The sequence below is a fragment of the Haliotis cracherodii genome, unplaced genomic scaffold (genome assembly GCF_022045235.1).
Source record: "Haliotis cracherodii isolate W230 unplaced genomic scaffold, xgHalCrac1.p SCAF_19, whole genome shotgun sequence".
In the NCBI taxonomy this organism is placed as follows: domain Eukaryota; kingdom Metazoa; phylum Mollusca; class Gastropoda; order Lepetellida; family Haliotidae; genus Haliotis; species Haliotis cracherodii.
In genome coordinates, this window is record NW_027266274.1 from 4,322,015 (window position 1) to 4,340,663 (window position 18,649).

General features: G+C 38.6%; 2 protein-coding genes across 2 annotated transcripts; one reads left to right on the forward strand and one right to left on the reverse strand.

The window, feature by feature from the left end:
* Nucleotides 1-1,022: 1,022 nt before the first annotated feature.
* LOC139467033 (uncharacterized) lies at nt 1,023-10,547 on the forward strand. Its single transcript, XM_071248744.1, has 6 exons — nt 1,023-1,163; nt 2,121-2,146; nt 5,903-6,023; nt 8,076-8,120; nt 9,266-9,397; nt 9,787-10,547. The coding sequence occupies exons 1-6, from the start codon at nt 1,023-1,025 to the stop codon at nt 9,973-9,975; spliced, it is 654 nt and encodes a 217-aa protein (XP_071104845.1). The 3' UTR covers nt 9,976-10,547.
* A 1,958-nt stretch (nt 10,548-12,505) lies between these two features.
* LOC139467034 (uncharacterized) lies at nt 12,506-18,017 on the reverse strand. Its single transcript, XM_071248745.1, has 5 exons — nt 17,833-18,017; nt 16,889-17,039; nt 16,566-16,764; nt 15,349-15,485; nt 12,506-14,158 (listed from the first exon to the last, which is right to left on the reverse strand). The coding sequence occupies exons 1-5, from the start codon at nt 18,015-18,017 to the stop codon at nt 13,691-13,693; spliced, it is 1,140 nt and encodes a 379-aa protein (XP_071104846.1). The 3' UTR covers nt 12,506-13,690.
* Nucleotides 18,018-18,649: the final 632 nt, after the last annotated feature.

Genomic DNA, 18,649 nt, shown 5'->3' on the forward strand with positions numbered 1-18,649 from the left:
CATGTAGGACAGGACATCCAGGAATATACATGTAATGGGCGTTGTATAACATACACCCATTAGCTCAGATATTCTGTTATACCTCCGCACAAAAAAATACCCCAAAGAAAACACATACAAAAATCAAAGAAAACTTCCACAATGCACGCAAATGAAGAAGAATCATGATGATGATGATGATGAGGAGGAGGAGGAGGAGGAGGAGAAGGAGGATAACAACATGATGAACGAGAGTGATAAAGCTACTTTGCGCGCGTTATCTTCATGAATAGGATGCGGTGTGGTGCCAGTGAGTGGTTTCTAAACAATACATACATGGTTGGAGTTGTGTTTTCATCTGACAGTATAGACTGGCCTGTGTCTGTCTGGACCACTCAGTAACATGTAAGTACATCATACACAATGTTCCATTCCAAAATAAGAATGAAATCAAAGTCACATTCATGGAGGCAATATGATATATAGGGATGTTGTTATTAGTACATATATACTGTATGTGTCCGTCATATTTTATGTGTGTTTAAAAAATAAATAAATCACAAACACTATACGTAGACCCAGAGACCATATACCGGTATATGGTCTCTGGTAAACCATTACAAATAACCTTACTTTAACAAACCAACATGTTATCACAGTAGGAATAGCGCATACAAAATATGTCATCAGATGTATAAAAAAAGGGATTGGGTGGGGAATGTCCACCCCAGAACCTTCCCGACCCAATCTGGACCTGCCTGCCACTGATTCAGCCAACTGAAAAATGTCATATGCCATGGGTACAATTTTAAAGTTACAAACATATCGACCAGACATCTGGGGTTCGAGTAATCGAACACATTAGTCTAGTTATTGAACTCATCATACGATTTACAACAAACTGTAAGTTAGATCGAGGATCAATCAAACTTGTTACGAACATCAGATCGACATGCTTGGGAAAAGGTACCAAACTTAATCGCGTCGATAAGAATGTGAAATCACGTGATCTGTATCACTCAGTTAAGTCACATGATCAGAAGATGGCGGGCCCGACTGTTGTGAAGAAGATCGTCTCGACTAAATTTGAAACAGATGACTTTCCACCTGGATTACAGTGGTTTTCACCGCCGAAAAGCTACCAGTCCAAAGCTAACAATGGATCAGGGCTCAAACTCAACATGGTAGGAAGCCGCCATTGTCAAACTCTACACCGCGTATATTAATCAACCGACGTCCCAAATTAGTTGCATACTACAGCGTTGCACTGACAGCTGATTAAACTTAAGCCTACATAAGGCACACCGGTTCACTCTCAGTCTGCCTACATCTCAGTCTGCCTACACTGTAAATTATAGTGTAGGCACAATGAGAACACCCCTATTTCAATAATAACAGTGTCCAGATTGTTAAATAAACAAAAAAGAATGTGTAATATTTAATGTTATTTAATAGCAAAAACTTTGTGTTGAGAAATTGGGCCCAGATCTATCAATAGTTAGAGGACTCATGACTTCATTGTAAATCTGCTGTATGGACTTGATATCTTCTTTGACTCGGCACCGTAGTTTACTCATGAGGCGTAAGGTTGTGTCGTCTTCAAAAACTTTGTGGTTGTGAGGGGATGAATTTCGAACAAATTGACCATCTGTGCTAATTTTGCCAAGACAGTTAGCCAAGACACACTTCCACTTCTGTCGGCGGTTGTTCAGGCGATACCTGAATCCTCCAAACAAGACTTGCTGTCCTCCAGCCTGAGAAATGATGAACTCAACTTTCTGTAACGCAGCCATCATAACACTGTCACCACAGTTTTACACACACCTTTTATACTATTTCAGGGTTTTTAGAATAAAATACTCCTTGAGCACGATTCTGTCTTTGCTAGGACCTATCATCATATCTCCGTTACGTACCGAGTGATATGATATAAGTGACTGAATCAAGCTATAGCAGCTAATGGGTTATAGGCATTGACAGATGACTTGGTGAAAATTCCGGGACTTGTGCTCGTTAAATGTTGAAACGAATATTGCATGTATCATGACCTTTGTGTGCACAAATATGTGTCGAAATATGCACTGATAAGATATGCATGTTGACATGACAGTGGTGTACAAGTATAAGTTATTTTCTTGCAGGATCCCCAAACAGACTTCTGGCAGAGGTGAGTTAGAGGGAAACAACACTCCAACTCAATAGTCTAGCCTGCACCATTTTAATTAGCCCTCGTAATCAGTAGATGCCAATTAGCGTCATCGACCCATCAAACTGGGCTTTGAACAAGCCCGTTGACAGTAAGGGGGAATCACCTTGAATCCTCGCATTTGATTGGATGGTGATAATATAATCTTGCAAAATTTGTTTACGTGTGTAAATGTGTATTCACAGTTATGTAGTTTAGCATACAGCAAATACTTGTACGTATTATTTTTGCAACAATGAAGTTAAGTTCATATAGGATCTACTCAAAACAGCAGTGACCCTTATTTTTCAGGCAAATTGTGTATTAATAAAAGCAACAAAACCCTTTCCAAATTCATAAAGAATCTCTGCCAAAAACAGAGTCAATTGTAAGATTCTGACTATCATGAGCATATGTTTATAAATCACTACCAAACAGTGATGATACCAGGTGTTCGCAAAATACAACAATAACTTCTCCCTTCTTGTCATCCATGTTGCATGTTATAAAACTGTACACCTGGCTATTTGTCGTCCTTCACTTGATGGTCAGTTAATGACTTTATTACAGGTGTAATTAGTGGTAGGACCATTCAGTTTACCTGGAAAGGTATTTGGCATTTCTCTTGTCAGGGGTAATTATTCAATCTAAAATTGGGCTGTAAATCCAGGTCTGATATGGTGAATGAATTACATGTTATGTAATATTCACATGGAAGCAAGGGGGGAATAGTCTGTTGAGTTACTAAAAAATGCACCAACCGAAAGATTAACCAATATTATGTTGACTGACTAGTCACTGTTATCTAGCACAGTGGATTTGTCAAAATTAAGTGTTAATACATGAAGGTTTACTAAAGCAGACAGAATACGCCCATATCTGGGAGTGAAGTACCTGTGTAAAAACAATATACCGTATTCGACGTAATAAGCGCCCCGCTCTAATAAGCGCCCATGGCGATATTTGCTAATATATTGGCTAGTGAACAATCCTAATGAGCACCCCTTCCGATTGGTCAATGTACAAAAGACTTATTTATTCACGTATAATATGCACTCGTGTGTTATATGCACCCTTAATTATGGACATCTAATTTCTGGAAAAATATATCTGCGTATATAAACATTTCAGGCTGTCAGCATAAACCTCAAAATTTATTTTTCACCAAAATAATATTCTAATAAGAGCCCCCTATTTCTAATTTTGAGAGCGCCCTGGACACATATTACGTCGAATACGGTACTTTGTTTAAAGGATTTAGCTGATAATACATTGATTGTTTGCTTATTTTATCTAACTCAATGGATTTTTTTATAAAGAGCTGCAGACATCATGCACATACATGTGACATGTGCCATCTCTGCTGACCAATGAGACATATGACACCTTTTTGAAACACATGAAACAAACTTACATGATCAGATAGGAGACAAAGACAGGTTATTATATCCTGAATTGCTACATATATTTCAAAATATTACATTGTTACAAAGATGTGACATCGAACAAGTGTCTTTGTACAGCTTCAGCTGTATGGGATATTGGTCCTTTATGTGGATATTGACAGATACATTCCTTGATCAAGGGAACTGCCTAATATTTTCATGTAACTTTTGTTGATGTTTGCATTTTGTTTTCATTCATTTGCTGTAGCAACAACGAGAGAGGCCTCCACTGTGACTGATCAAATTGTTAAATGTAAAACATATCCGGCAATTGTAAGTTATCAGTTGTTCCAAAATGCTATGCATATGGTTATTATTATTTTAAATATATACAGTAAACATTGCAACTGAAATAACTCGATTAAATAATAAATGATAAAATAATAGTTTCAGATACAATTTATCCGATCATTGCATCAAAATTCTTTGAAGTTATATTTATTCGGTATTTTGTTACCAAATCACCGGTAGATTGGGAGAAAATATGCGTAGAGCTGATTGCTATTTCTGGCTTAGTTTTTTAGAAAATAAACGTTAACAATGGAATATATAATGCACTAAATGTAAATATTTAAACAAGTATTATAGCTAAAATGGATAGAATTTTCATAAAAAACACATTGCAAATGTAACTTGATAGCAGTCCACTTTCCCCTAACGACGGGCTGCTTAGCAATCTATCCAATGACGTCACGTTTCTTGTTTGTGACGTCATCCTATATTATGTTCTGGAACGTTGCTATTTGTAACTCCGTGACCTCCGCTGTAAGCTTTTTTTCTCTTTACTATTAAAATCACAAATATGGTTTCTATCAACATTAATGTCCTTGCGCATCACAATTAATGATATTAAAACACAAACAGTGTCTAATAAGGAATTTCCATACCCAAATTTTCATGTTTAATCTTTGAGGCGGGTGTTGCAAAATCCAAAATTGCTGCTACTGATAGTATACTGTCTCATAGTAGCTCAGTAACAACCATCTTGGATTTTTATTGACGGTATACAGGCTCATATGGGGTTAGTAGTTCTTCTCTCTGATTGGTCAGAACACAAGTTGACGATATTATAGTCCATAAGAAGCAAATTTTGAATACACGAGGAAAAATCCAATCCATATTTCAATACTTTCAAAGTTGTTCTTGTGTGGTTTCCCTTTAACTAGCCTAAAGCATGACTGTATGGCAGAGTTGGATGTATCTACAAATCCAAACAAAATGCCCTTTGCAGGCAAATTATTTTGTTAAGATTTGGGATATTGTTGAATGTTATTATTTTCTTAAACATGTATGGGTTTTCTTTGCCTTGTCATCAAAACGTCCTGGCTCAAATTTTTTTATTCCAGTTTTTGTCAAATTGAATATGTCCACAGTGTATGTGTATGTGCATAAACATGCACATTGTTTTCCTGTTTTACAAATATGGTTGGTAAGGAGGGAGATATACTTGCAAAGAGATGCTCTGAGAGTCAGAAATGTATCACAGATATGCCTGGACAATCTCATTATAATCAATTCTTAGGACATCTTCCTGAGGTAACTGACTAGATATATGAGTCCAGTTTCCACCCTTGCCAAACAAGGCTGGAATTAAGGACTAACGAGTCTATGCATAGTCCAATCAAAATCGCAACATGAAATCGACATCCGCTTCGTAAGCTGCCGGGCAGAATTTGGTTGATTACAGGATTTGCAAAGCATATGTACCGCGAACTCGGGATTAACGGATATTTCCCAAATATTTTCATGTTTTTAAACAAGGTGCTAGTTCGGCAAAGGTGGAATTGGTTTTTATAGTCAGTTAGCTCCCTTGCCTCTTCTAATTTCTCTAGACAAGTGACCAGCATATCTTATTTATATGTATATAATAAAGGCTGAGTCATGTATTTTCTGGACATTTTGGGTACCATGCCATCAACACCAAAAGCGAATACCATCAAAGGAATAGTTGTCTTCCGTGAGACTTATCTCTTATTAAAATCACATTCCCCGGAATGAAGTGGAAAAGAAATGAAGCCGAATCATTTTCGCAAGCAGACATCTGATTGGCTCAAGAACTCACTCATCCTTAATTCAGACTGAGCAGACTAAGTTCACTCGTGGTTCTGATTTGACCTATGGAAGTTGTCTGACAGGTATTGCATTGGAGTAAGATCCGTGATTGTAATGATCCTGGTGTCTAGGAACTCAAGAATTACACATACCATCTCTTCACATTAAAAAGCTTTCCAAGTCATTTTCTGAATTCTCTTTTAGATGTATTATATTCAATAGGTAAATAATCCTTTTTCAGAACATACTATGTTCCTGAGTTACGAAGCGATAATGGTCACTTCCTGTACACAGTGATAAAAGAAGACAAGGTGTATGTGGAGACCGAGTTTGAGGTGCTGAGTACCAACAAGTTTGACCAGGTAATGCCGGGCTCGAGATAAGCTGCACATCTGTGTGAAATATGCAAAATAAATCCCCGTTACCTTAATCATTCTGATATACCAATACTCAGAGAGAAAAGTTAAAACTTCAATATATTATCACAACACTGTAATTTACCGTAATACCCAATAAAGCCTTTTCTGTTATCATTACGCAATATTTATACTGTTTTGTTGTACCAAAACACCTGTTGTGTATGTTTGCATCTTCTTGTTTACCCTTTTATTTAGACTAACATCTCATCTCTGAAATGAACATATCGTACAGAAAAAAACCAGTTGTTCAATTATCTTAATAAAAAAATAATAAAAGGGAGCCCAGAAACTCTCTTCATTTTCAGATACTGAAACTGCAGTAATCTGTTGTCAAGTGTTGTGGCTGACTCTATCTGTTGTCAAGTGTTGCAGACTGACTCTATCTGTTGTCAAGTGTTTTGGCTGACTCTATCTGTTGTCAAGTGCTACAGACTGACTCTATCTGTTGTCAAGTGTTGTGGCTGACTCTATCTGTTGTCAAGTGTTGTAGACTGACTCTATCTGTGTCAAGTGTTGCAGACTGACTCTATCTGTTGTCAAGTGTTGTAGACTGACTCTATCTGTTGTCAAGTGTTGCAGACTGACTCTATCTGTTGTCAAGTGTTGTGGCTGACTCTATCTGTTGTCAAGTGTTGTAGACGGACTCTATCTGTTGTCAAGTGTTGCAGACTGACTCTATCTGTTGTCAAGTGTTGCAGACTGACTCTATCTGTTGTCAAGTGTTGTGGCTGACTCTATCTGTTGTCAAGTGTTGTAGACGGACTCTATCTGTTGTCAAGTGTTGCAGACTGACTCTATCTGTTGTCAAGTGTTGCAGACTGACTCTATCTGTTGTCAAGTGTTGTGGCTGACTCTATCTGTTGTCAAGTGTTGTAGACGGACTCTATCTGTTGTCAAGTGTTGCAGACTGACTCTATCTGTTGTCAAGTGTTGTGGCTGACTCTATCTGTTGTCAAGTGTTGTGGCTGACTCTATCTGTTGTCAAGTGTTGTAGACGGACTCTATCTGTTGTCAAGTGTTGCAGACTGACTCTATCTGTTGTCAAGTGTTGCAGACTGACTCTATCTGTTGTCAAGTGTTGTGGCTGACTCTATCTGTTGTCAAGTGTTGTAGACGGACTCTATCTGTTGTCAAGTGTTGCAGACTGACTCTATCTGTTGTCAAGTGTTGTGGCTGACTCTATCTGTTGTCAAGTGTTGTAGACTGACTCTATTTGTTGTCAAGTGTTGTAGACTGACTCTATCTGTTGTCAAGTGTTGTGGCTGACTCTATCTGTTGTCAAGTGTTGTAGACGGACTCTATCTGTTGTCAAGTGTTGCAGACTGACTCTATCTGTTGTCAAGTGTTGCAGACTGACTCTATCTGTTGTCAAGTGTTGTGGCTGACTCTATCTGTTGTCAAGTGTTGCAGACTGACTATCTGTTGTCAAGTGTTGTGGCTGACTCTATCTTTTGTCAAGTGTTATGGCTGACTCTATCTGTTGTCAAGTGTTGTAGACTGACTCTATCTGTTGTCAAGTGTTGTAGACTGACTCTATCTGTTGTCAAGTGTTGTAGACTGACTCTATCTGTTGTCAAGTGTTGCAGACTGACTCTATCTGTTGTCAAGTGACTGTTGTAGACGACTCTATCTGTTGTCAAGTGTTGTAGACTGACTCTATCTGTTGTCAAGTGTTGCAGACTGACTCTATCTGTTGTTAAGTGTTGTGGCTGAATCTATCTGTTGTCAAGTGTTGTGGCTGACTTTATCTGTTGTCAAGTGTTGTGGCTGACTCTATCTGTTGTCAAGTGTTGTGGCTGACTCTGTCTGTTGTCAAGTGTTGTGGCTGACTCTATCTGTTGTCAAGTGTTGTGGCTGACTCTATCTGTTGTCAAGTGTTGTAGACTGACTCTATCTGTCGTCAAGTATTGTGGCTGACTCTATCTGTTGTCAAGTGTTGTGGCTGACTCTGTGTTGTCAAGTGACTGTTGTAGACGACTCTATCTGTTTCCATAGGCTGGCCTGATGGTGAGACTGGACGGAGATCACTGGGTCAAGACCGTAAGTTCCATCATACTTATCTTTGATTCTACAGTGTATGTTCTTATGATAAATAACCTTGACCTATTTGTGGACATAGCTTTGTTTTGAACCTTACTCTAAAAGAACAATTCTAAAAATAGCTATCCAATAAAATTACTCTTCTGAGCGAGAGAATTCTGTGCTTTGATAGAGATGAGAAAGATGAAGGTGGGGATGTTACTTCCGAAATGGTGGCAAATAGATCCAGGGTATTTATTGTACTGGAGAATAGAGAAATAATGCACTGGATAATCCAGGCTGCCTCTCACAGTACTGTTGTCTTGTCCTTGGTAGGAGTGGCTAAATTGTCATTTAAGGAAGCAAAAAGACCATTTCCGTAATCATAGAAAACTAAAGCTGGTAAAGGCAATCCATTGTACAATTCCGACTCTACAAGCTGTGAAGCATCTGTGTATGAATCACCATCAAACAGTGATGAAGTCAGCGATGCTTTCATCCATAAGTACTGCCAGAAATCTAAGATCGTGGGTTTAAGTCCAGATTCACAGAGTAGGATTCTTAATTTTCAGCAGCATATTTGTGCTCGTGGGTTTCACAAAGGTGGAAAATATATAAGACCTGTATCACTTACTCATCCCCCAGCAAGCTGACACACCGTGACAAGTTCAAATCGGTGTTAAACCCAACTCACCAAGTTATGCTCTCATGTTAACCAAGGAATATGTGATAAGGAGAGACTAATGTCATGACATTTTAATTCTCTGTCATTTATAGAGTACAACATGGTTGTTTAATGTGTGTCTGAATTTGATCTTGTACATGTATCAGGTGTTTTCACAGACATTATTAATGTGGTGTACCTGCTCTGAGGTGCCTGACATTGGAGGTAAAGGTCACTGTTGTGAAAATGACACACCAAAGTGAACAAAATGTTACTTGTACCTTAATAAACATGGAGTAGATGTAGCAGAGAACATGTCCCGAGTGATCATGCTTGTTGCCACAGCCGACAAGAATAGGCATTGGACAGTTACAATGTGTGATGGGATTGCTAGTCTATCATAGTGCCCAGATTGTGTGTATCAGTGCTCATGCTGTCAATCACTGGTCTGACATCCCTTTGCTCAAGCCAATCAGCAAGTACCTGTGACTGTTGTTTGTAGGGTCTGGAGTATTCGGACGGGGCGTGGCGGCTGAGTTGTGTGGTGACCAACTACAACAGCGACTGGTCCACCACCAAGTGGGACAGCAGCAAGCTCACTCTGCGACTCTTCAGACTGGGAGACAGTATTGTGGTAGGTCACACACTGTCACTCAGTCAGCCATTTTTCATATTCCTTCAGATGAAAGATATATCCTTATGAACCACATCTGGAGGATTTTGTGTCCAGAGTGTTTTTTTTAATTGCTTTGTCTTCAAATCTGCCGAAGCAAAATTGTTTTTTTGTTGCAACATCAATCACATTGTCAATACCAAAATCCTTTTAAGTTTGATAAAAGGATATAATTTTTATCATTATTTTTGAGGACACTAAATTGACCCAGTGTTGTTTCATATATTGTTATCTCTTGAGTAATAATATGATCAAGATACAAAATTAACATTTTGATTCTGCAGACATGGTTGAAATAATGTGATAATTCATTGTTCAGCGATCAACATTTCACTTGTGTTGTTGTTCAGGTTGAGAGGAAGGACCCTTCTTCTGACAACTGGGAGTTCATCCGTATAGCTCACCTCAACAACCCGCAAAAAGCAGATGTGAAGATTGGTTTGTTTGCGTGTGAGCCAGTCACTGCACCAGGGTCTTCTGTGGTCTTCAACTACCTCAACATCAACGAGACCGACGGCTTCCACCACACCAATGCCTAACCGTGTTGGTTTGATCAGGACAAGCTTGGGCATATGGGGGATAATGTGATTAATTAAGATTTGACTTTTATGGAGATATAAACATATAAACCGATGACCAAACTAGTAGTGGATTTACACAAAATGTGCACACCAGATGTTTACGTTTATAACTCTGTAAACACAAATATATAACTTACAGACTGCTTACACACACAAATATGTCAACAACAAAATCAGTGACATCATTTTGTGCAATAATGCAATATTAGCCTGCCCATTCTGTTATCAGCCTATCAGGAACAATTGTTTGGTTAACCAATCAAATGCAATATATTTATTCTGCATTAGGTCAACCTTGTTTATTTGGATTGTAGATCTACCTGGTGTGGTGTTTCAAGAACTAAAACCTAATTTGGCTTTTCTTTTTCTAATGATATATAAGCAGTGTATCAACTGATATCACTGTGCACGGTGTAAAAATCAAGAGGGATAAGATAAGAAGTAAAATCTTAGTTTTATGTCCTTGTTTCACGTTTACCTTTACAGTAGTTTTTTGGCTGATCTTACAGTATTGTTATGATGTTTATGTTTATGGTCCACATTGGGAATGTCATGTATTATCATGATTATGATGCTGCACAAAGCCATTGTTGGTCACATTTCCTTAAATGTGGGAGGCTGGCCGGGTTTTTGAAGATTGGAATTAAGAATCAGTGCAGGGCACTTTTGACGGGATGAAAATTATATTCTACATTATTGACCTTAAGCATGTACTTCAGAGAAATTGTCCATTTGAGAATATATCAATATATATCTGACTTTATATATATATATATATATATATATATATATATATATATATATATATATATATATATATATGTATTGAGACTGTTGAAAGATGTGTACTTGGAAATACATGTATTGTCAAATAACATTTCAAGTTATATCAGTTGTCAAGATTATGACACATATGGCATAAAGTTATCTGAATGGTGTTGAGTTTTATTATTACCGGTATATAGCATTCTGTAGACAGGAAGTTGACCATGTATCACAGTGGTTGTATTAAAGTCTGAAACACACTGGGTTCAAAGTTGACAAGCTGAACTTTTAGTTAAACAGTTCATTGTTTAGGAGGTAGTTACTGTTACGATATCTACCTTGTGAGGAAAAAAAAGGCAATGGTCAAGTTTCAAAATCTTCCTAAAATGTGGAGTGCAGTGCTCCAGTGTGGACCTATCTAGTCAGGATTGTTCGGTGCTTTACCAGGGATGTAATTTTTAATAGCAACGTTCTATACCCAAGTGGGCATTACATTGTATTTTAGTCAACTTGTGAACCATATACATGCCTTGGCATGGGGTGTAGTGGGCATTGCTCATACTTATGTAATCTCAGGATTTGTTCCATCTAAAAGAAGTATTTAATGATTTATATTATCAAAATGATTTTCTTATAATATGTGTGTCTATTAAACTACCTCTGTAGCGTAATGTCTGCCTGGGGATAGGATGGTCGTGGTTCGATCCCCTGGCTGCATCGTGACAAAGATGTTAAAAGATGGTACTTTTTGTTACCCTGTGGCATTCAGCATTTTGTGATAAAAAAGGACTGTCTGTCTCAGAGTCGGTATACTGTGTCAGTGTGGGGTATCCATGGTATCTCAGTTTGTTAGCGCCATATACCTGGCATAAGACTATCGTTAGTTTAGGCCAGGTGTTTTATATTTTTCGGATTTCGGGCGCGCCGACTTTAATTTTTGAGAAAATGTAAAAAAAATTAAATCACATTTCTATTTTTTTTTTCCCGCCGATAGCCACGTAGTCAATTATTTGATTTGTTATCATCACCTTTTAATAAAACACATATGAATTTACCATTGTAAACTAGAAAAGAGATACATAATCGATCTTTGTTGATCTCTAAAGCCGAACATGAATAGCCTCCCTTGATAATTGTCCGTGTTGTAAGTGGTAGAATGTTTATTGTTACAAGGGGCTCTATCGTCACAAATGGCGGTCTTTTGAGCCTTTTTTCCCTCCTCCAACCCTGGACTTTGGGCTGAAAAATCCGTAATCCTAAAAATAAAAATAGCCTGGCCTTAAGCAGCAGCAAACACTTGCATATTTGTTGCTTTGTGAGTGAGTAATGTTGAATACAATGCTAACCCCCATTTCACCTCGTCTACATCATCAGTACATGCCTATTTGTCTTGTGCATCCCAAATTCTTACATTTTTGATACATGAATATTTGCAATCTGTCCCATTGATAATAAAAGCTTACTGCTAAATCAGTGTCTCCATTAGTACTGGACAGACGGCAGATGCTGCTGACTGAACCAAAGGAGCCAGTTGATGAAGGTGCATATATACTTCCTGAAGGATGGGTTAGCCAGACTAGGCCCCTTGTGGAGGAGAGAGGGGATGGCCATGTGTCTTATCACATACCATGGATCATTGCCCATTGTCCCAGACTCGACCACACCTTGGGAGAACAAAGAAACAATGCAAAAGGAACATGTTTATGCTTTATTTTTACTTCTGGGTTTACGTATCTTCCAACCCTAGATTTCACAAAGCAGGTCCACTCCCGTGAATACATGCCTACTAAATATCAGTTCCAAATCCATGTATTGCTCCCCATGGTGTCACAGACAGTAATTAACATGTTGCTTACTGTCAACCCAACCCCATGATTGATCAGTCAGAAGTCAGAGAGAATCGGTCACTTTGTCCAACAACTATGGGAGTCACATAACAACAAATATGAAGATGAGGAGACCACTTTGAGGGCAGAGAGATTGTTAATGTCTGACTTCAAACAAAGATTTACTGTTTACCCCATCCTAAATGATCAACATGAAGTGTGAACATCTCCATTTTATTATGTGACAAATACCCTGGGCCATTTGCAACTGAGCTTCCTTTGGAAACTGAAGTCAAAATATCTGCATTTCTTATCAGTAGCTTCCTACAAAATTTCTCTCGTTCACGAGTGTTACTGGATTGGATGGCTATTTGTAGCATTATGTCATTCAATTCAGACTCCAAACAAAGGTGAGGTTTTGAATTGGCCCAGAGTATAGATGATGACTGAATGGATGCAACACCCTGGATAATCAAGGATCTGTATACCCTGCTTGATGCTTTCATTACTGGGTTCTTATGTCTCCTTAACATCAGATCTTTAACCCTGATATAACACATCTCTGTGTGAAGATCTGACCACCCATCCACAAGAGATTGCATCAGGGTAACTTTCTGAACCTGGATAATTGAAGATCGAGAACTTTCTAATTATCCAATCAGCATTGAGGCAATTTTTCAGTAGGAGTGAGTAAAACATTCAGACCAAGATATCTGATCTTGAAAACAAAAGCTCAGTTCCAAATGTAAATAGTAAAGGATACACCATTATCATGATTATATGGTTGTGGATTTAATATACACCCTGTCGTTATTGAGTGCCACCACATATTTAACCCTTCAGGGAGCACCATCGATCGAAAATGTGTGGGCTTTCTTTTGATAAAATCAACATTTCTGAACAAATCATCATGAAAGGCAACATCTGATGACTAAAGAACTCACTCATCATTCATATAGATTGGGTTGTCCTCGTTTTGGGGGGGCCGGTTCATCTGAACTGATTTTCTGTAGGGGCTTTGATGGAGTAAACTTTCCATCACTTTGTAGACAGTGGAGCCATCACTTGTCAACTTGCACATCTCAGCCAAACCTTCCATTACTGACCTTGTCACCACTGCAGGTTCGCATGTCTGTACTGACTGTGTTGTCTTTCACTGCTTGTCCATTCCCTAACAGGGATACACTGTGTTCCCGACTGACAGGCTTCTCAACACACACATCATCACCTTTGTCTTGTTCATTATGGCCCTTGTTCGTTGCCCGCCCCACTGACTTCCTGTCTGCACTCCCAGCATGCTTCACTTTGTTGCACATGGCACACAACCTGTCGATCTTCAGTAGTCTGGCCAGCCTGTGCAGCGCCATCTGTTGGCGGGGACTACACACCAGTAGCCCGGTGTACAGGTAGCGCACCAGTGACACCAACACGGTGTTGTTCATATCAGTGTTGTCTATTTCGAGTCTGTACTCGTTCATATCGTGGATGGGCTCCTGCCCGAACTCGCCACTCAGCACTGGCGATGCTCCAATCAGCAGGATCTTGTGGAGCTGCAGGAAAAACAAACATCCTCCATTAGTATTTAATCTCTAGACCCATTCACATTCCAAGCATTGTTTTGAGTCCAATTTGAATGTCACAAAGCTAAAAATAGACACCAACTCAAATAACATTGTCTTTCATTATTGCTCTACTTCATGTATGTGTGAAATCTCAAAAATAACCATAACATCTTGCAGCATTAGGGGTCCCCACCCATGTTTGTGCCCAGGGAAACATCTTTTCCAGACAAAGTAGACACAATTTATGGAAAACAACTTCTTTAATATTGTAAAGCTGACGTTTCGTCAAAGCTGTCTTGCTTGACAACGGTATAAGGATCTATAACGAAATGTCGCCTTTACAGTATTAAAGAAGTTGTTATCCATAAATTGTGTCTGCTTTGTCATCCGTCAACTTCTAAGTAATGCCTATCAAACAATTCATACATCTTTTCCAGCTAAAAAATTATTTTGTAAAACTCTTCTGATTCAGTCAAATATATTGAAGACTCAATAAGTTATTATTTTGAATGGAGATCTATGCAGAACTTGGCTTTAAAGGGTCATTTTGAATGGTTGTTGATTTCAAACTGATGAGTGACAGAAATGTACTGCAGATTAATATCAGCATGGTATGGAGATTAATTAAGGATTCCTTACTTGATGCAAGTATAGAGAAAGATACAGTGGAATCTGTCCAATTCGGACTCTGTTGGGACTGTAAAAAAGTCCAGTTTTCACCAAAATCCGAACTTGATATTTGACAAGATGATTTTTATCCTAAATTAATGTCTTCATAGTTTCAGAAGCGTTTGACTTAAAACTTTTTTACTTTGACGATTTAAAGTACACTGGTGAGGATTCTGTCATGCATTTGTTGTTTAACACTGGAGAAATGTGGCTTTATGATAGCAGCCAGGAACTAAATGAGTGTGTCACAGGAAGTGATTGATGCAAACGACCAGTGATTGATATCATGAGCAACAATCCACACCATGAGGTTACGATGACACACAATCAACCAAGTCACAGAACCTGGCTACCCAGTCTTGTTGCCTCTTACCACCAGCATTGGTTGCTCAGCGCCAATCCTAACCTGGAATAACAACAGTTCCCATGATACAAATAACATTGCAGCAACCCTTTAAGGACCCAAGGGCCCCCTTAATTTGAGAAGTGTATTGAATCCTCCAACTCACAGCAACCCGGTGCCTGTTGACCACTAGGACGGCGTCCAGGTACTTGTTCTGTTGCCACAGCCTGTACAGGCCTGGCAACACGCAGGTCTTGCCATCACGGTTGGCAGCACAAAACTGCTTCCATTTACGACTGTTTTCTGGAACAGAAAACATAAGACCACATTGTAAGCGTAGCAAAAAACACTGTTGGGGGACTTAAATCTCAATATAAAATAGCAACACGATCAATCACAAAGAACAATGAAGAAGGAAGAATGTTTTTTCTCGTGATAAAACATTGTTCTGTCATGACGTCATTTCTGGAGATACGAACATGCCAACTTAATTATGTCGTAAATTAGACAATGTTATTTTTGAGAGGAAAGTGTGTTGTGAGTTGTTCCCCATAGATCTAGATGGGCAATGCAGATTATCGCAATTGCATTCAATAGTGGGCAAAATATGACAATCAGTATCGATCGACTTGTAAGAATATCTGGGAAATACCAAACGTAACCCCCATTTCATAAAATAGACTTGTCCAACACTGCCGAGGTCGGATTGTATTCAGGGAGTCATCATTATTGAAATACGCGTAAATATTCACAAAGCTTGTACATTATATTAAGATCTTTAAATAGGCTGCACATTATGTTGATATGTTATATAAGAACAAACGACTCGTGGTTGTTGTTTACCATACAGTAAAACTCTTCGGGAGAAATAACTGCTTAGGGCTGTATCCCTCATGTTTTATTCTCCCTGCATTGTATTATAAAAAACTCCCACTCATCGTTTATTTCTTAATTCAACACTGAGGCATGTGTTTTACCTCACTTATAAACTTTATGAAAAATCTATATTTATCAACAAGTTTATGATTTAAACAGACTTTACCTTAGAAATGGACGTACTATATAACGTGCTGGCATACTAGAAAAATAGATTCTTATTAGCACCTCTGTGGCCTAGAGGTTAACTCACCACCTTGAGGGGGCGGTGGTATAGGCTAGTGGTTAAAGTGTTGGCTCGTCACGTTCGATTCCCTACATGGGTACAATGAGTTAAGCCCATTTTCTGGTGTCTCCCACCGTGATATTGCTGAAACATTGCTAAAAGCAACGTTAAGCCATACTCACTCACCCACTCAGCACTTTGAGATGCTCCACATTGAGGCAACATAGACTCTGGACTGATGATACTTGCAGTCAATTATATCTGCTCTGACTGGTACCAACCTTGAGACAAGGTCATGGCAGAGTCCAGGGCGAGGATCTGTTGGTCATTGACCAGACTGACCACGGGGTGTCTGGACATCATGATAATTGAGTGTGCGTCCAGCTCCTTGAACACAATATGGCTGGACACTGGACTGACCGGGTCGGTGGCAGGTGGTGGCTCCGACACAGTGGATAGAGAATCTTGACAATCATTTAGCTGTTGGAGAAAACGGTTAATTTGTAGTGATACCCTACATGTTAGAGAATCTTGCGATAAAAACATCATCACATTTTAAGAAAGAATTAACACAAATATTTTTGTGCACAAGTTCTATCTTGACCTTTCTTTTTCTAATTTTTGATGCAATGTCCTCAATTCTCTTCTTGCGTGTCTCCTCAAGACCTGAGTTGGTGATGAGGCCTGGTGAGCCTGGGGGTGACCAGTCTGGAAGCGAGTGAATGTTTCGTTGTGTGACAGTACTTCCCACATTGCTGAAACAAAACCAACAACACTCATCACCATTGATACAACTAGAGAACCACAAGGTTGTGCCGCTCACCTAATATTTCTGGAATCAACTTTCAGTCATGTAACGGTAATAATAAACAAGAATATGCAAAAATATGCAAGAGAATGATAGATCTAATAGATCCATAAGGAAGAGAATTTATGGATGTCAACTTCATTATTATGAGGAACACAACGTTTTGGAGTATACACTTACTCCATCACCTGATGAAGGAGTAAGCATATACTCCGAAACATTGTGTTCCTCATAATAAAGAAGTTGACATCAATAGATTCTCTTTCTTGTGTGTATCACTTCTAAATGCCTTTCGAGGCCTATATAGATCAAACTATCCATGTGTTACTGTTGCTGCTAGTGATTCATTTTAATAACTATAAGTTTCTAAAAAGTGAAAATCTCATCATGTTCATGGTAATTAAGACATAGGAGTGTTAGTAGATCCTTAAATAAAAGGTCACGTTACCATAGGAGAATTCCATTATAAGGAAGCAAATGCAGTGTCGAAGCAAGCCACAACTGTTTTAACCATCAGGCCTTTAGGCTATATGCCGCTAATATCATTACATCTCTAGGCTGACACTGTAGACTACAGAAAAGCAATGCCATTAAACTCAGATGCCTTAATCCGAGTCGAGGGATAAACAGATATCGCCTTGGGGTAAAACAGACATCATTACTGTATAATTGTAGTACAAAAGATGTGAAGATCTTGATAGATCTACAATGATAAATCGGTGGGAGTTTGGATGTCAAACCTGTACAAATCTAGCAAGTATTTTGCAACAACTGGGTTGTCTTTTTCTTCCAAACCCAGGCTATTCCTCAAGCAGTTCCATCGCTCCATTTCCTCAGATATAAACACCATTTTCTCGGTACGACACTTTGTTTCTGGTCCTTTTATTTCCCCACCGTCATCTTCACATGTCATGGACGTCGCCATTTTGATTTTAGTACGCTATGTCACGTGACCGATATCGTGGGGGAAACCCCCAAGTCTATTCATAGACATTGCCCACGCCAGCACGGGTCATGGAATGTGGCTTTCTGTTTTCTCACACAAAGCCTAAAAATAAATGTCATATTAACGAACTTATTTTCCCATATTAAACACGAATCAGACAATCAGAACACAGCAACAATCGTTGCATGTTAAGCGACTTGACTGATAATCAGATTAATTCATATATATAATAACCAACGAAAGGTCTGAGATTGTTTTTGTATGAACTCTAGACTAACACCTCGTCTCTGAAATGAACATATTTTACAGGCAAAACAGTTCTTAAATTATCTTAATAAAATATAATAAGCAGTAGCCCAGAGACTCTTCATTATCCGTAATTTAGACTTGCCAAATATGATAGACTTGCATGGGCTAATTTGGATACATTTGTTAGAGATCTTGTATGACAGACTATATCTAGCTCAACAATATAAGTTTTTATCGAATGTTTCCTCTATGTTGGATAAATGTATCACAAAGAAAATGATCGAGAGAGTTGTACTAGGCTCGGCCAAATTGAAAATCTAAGCAAGATTAATTGAACTTGTCAACACTCAACTGTGTCACTC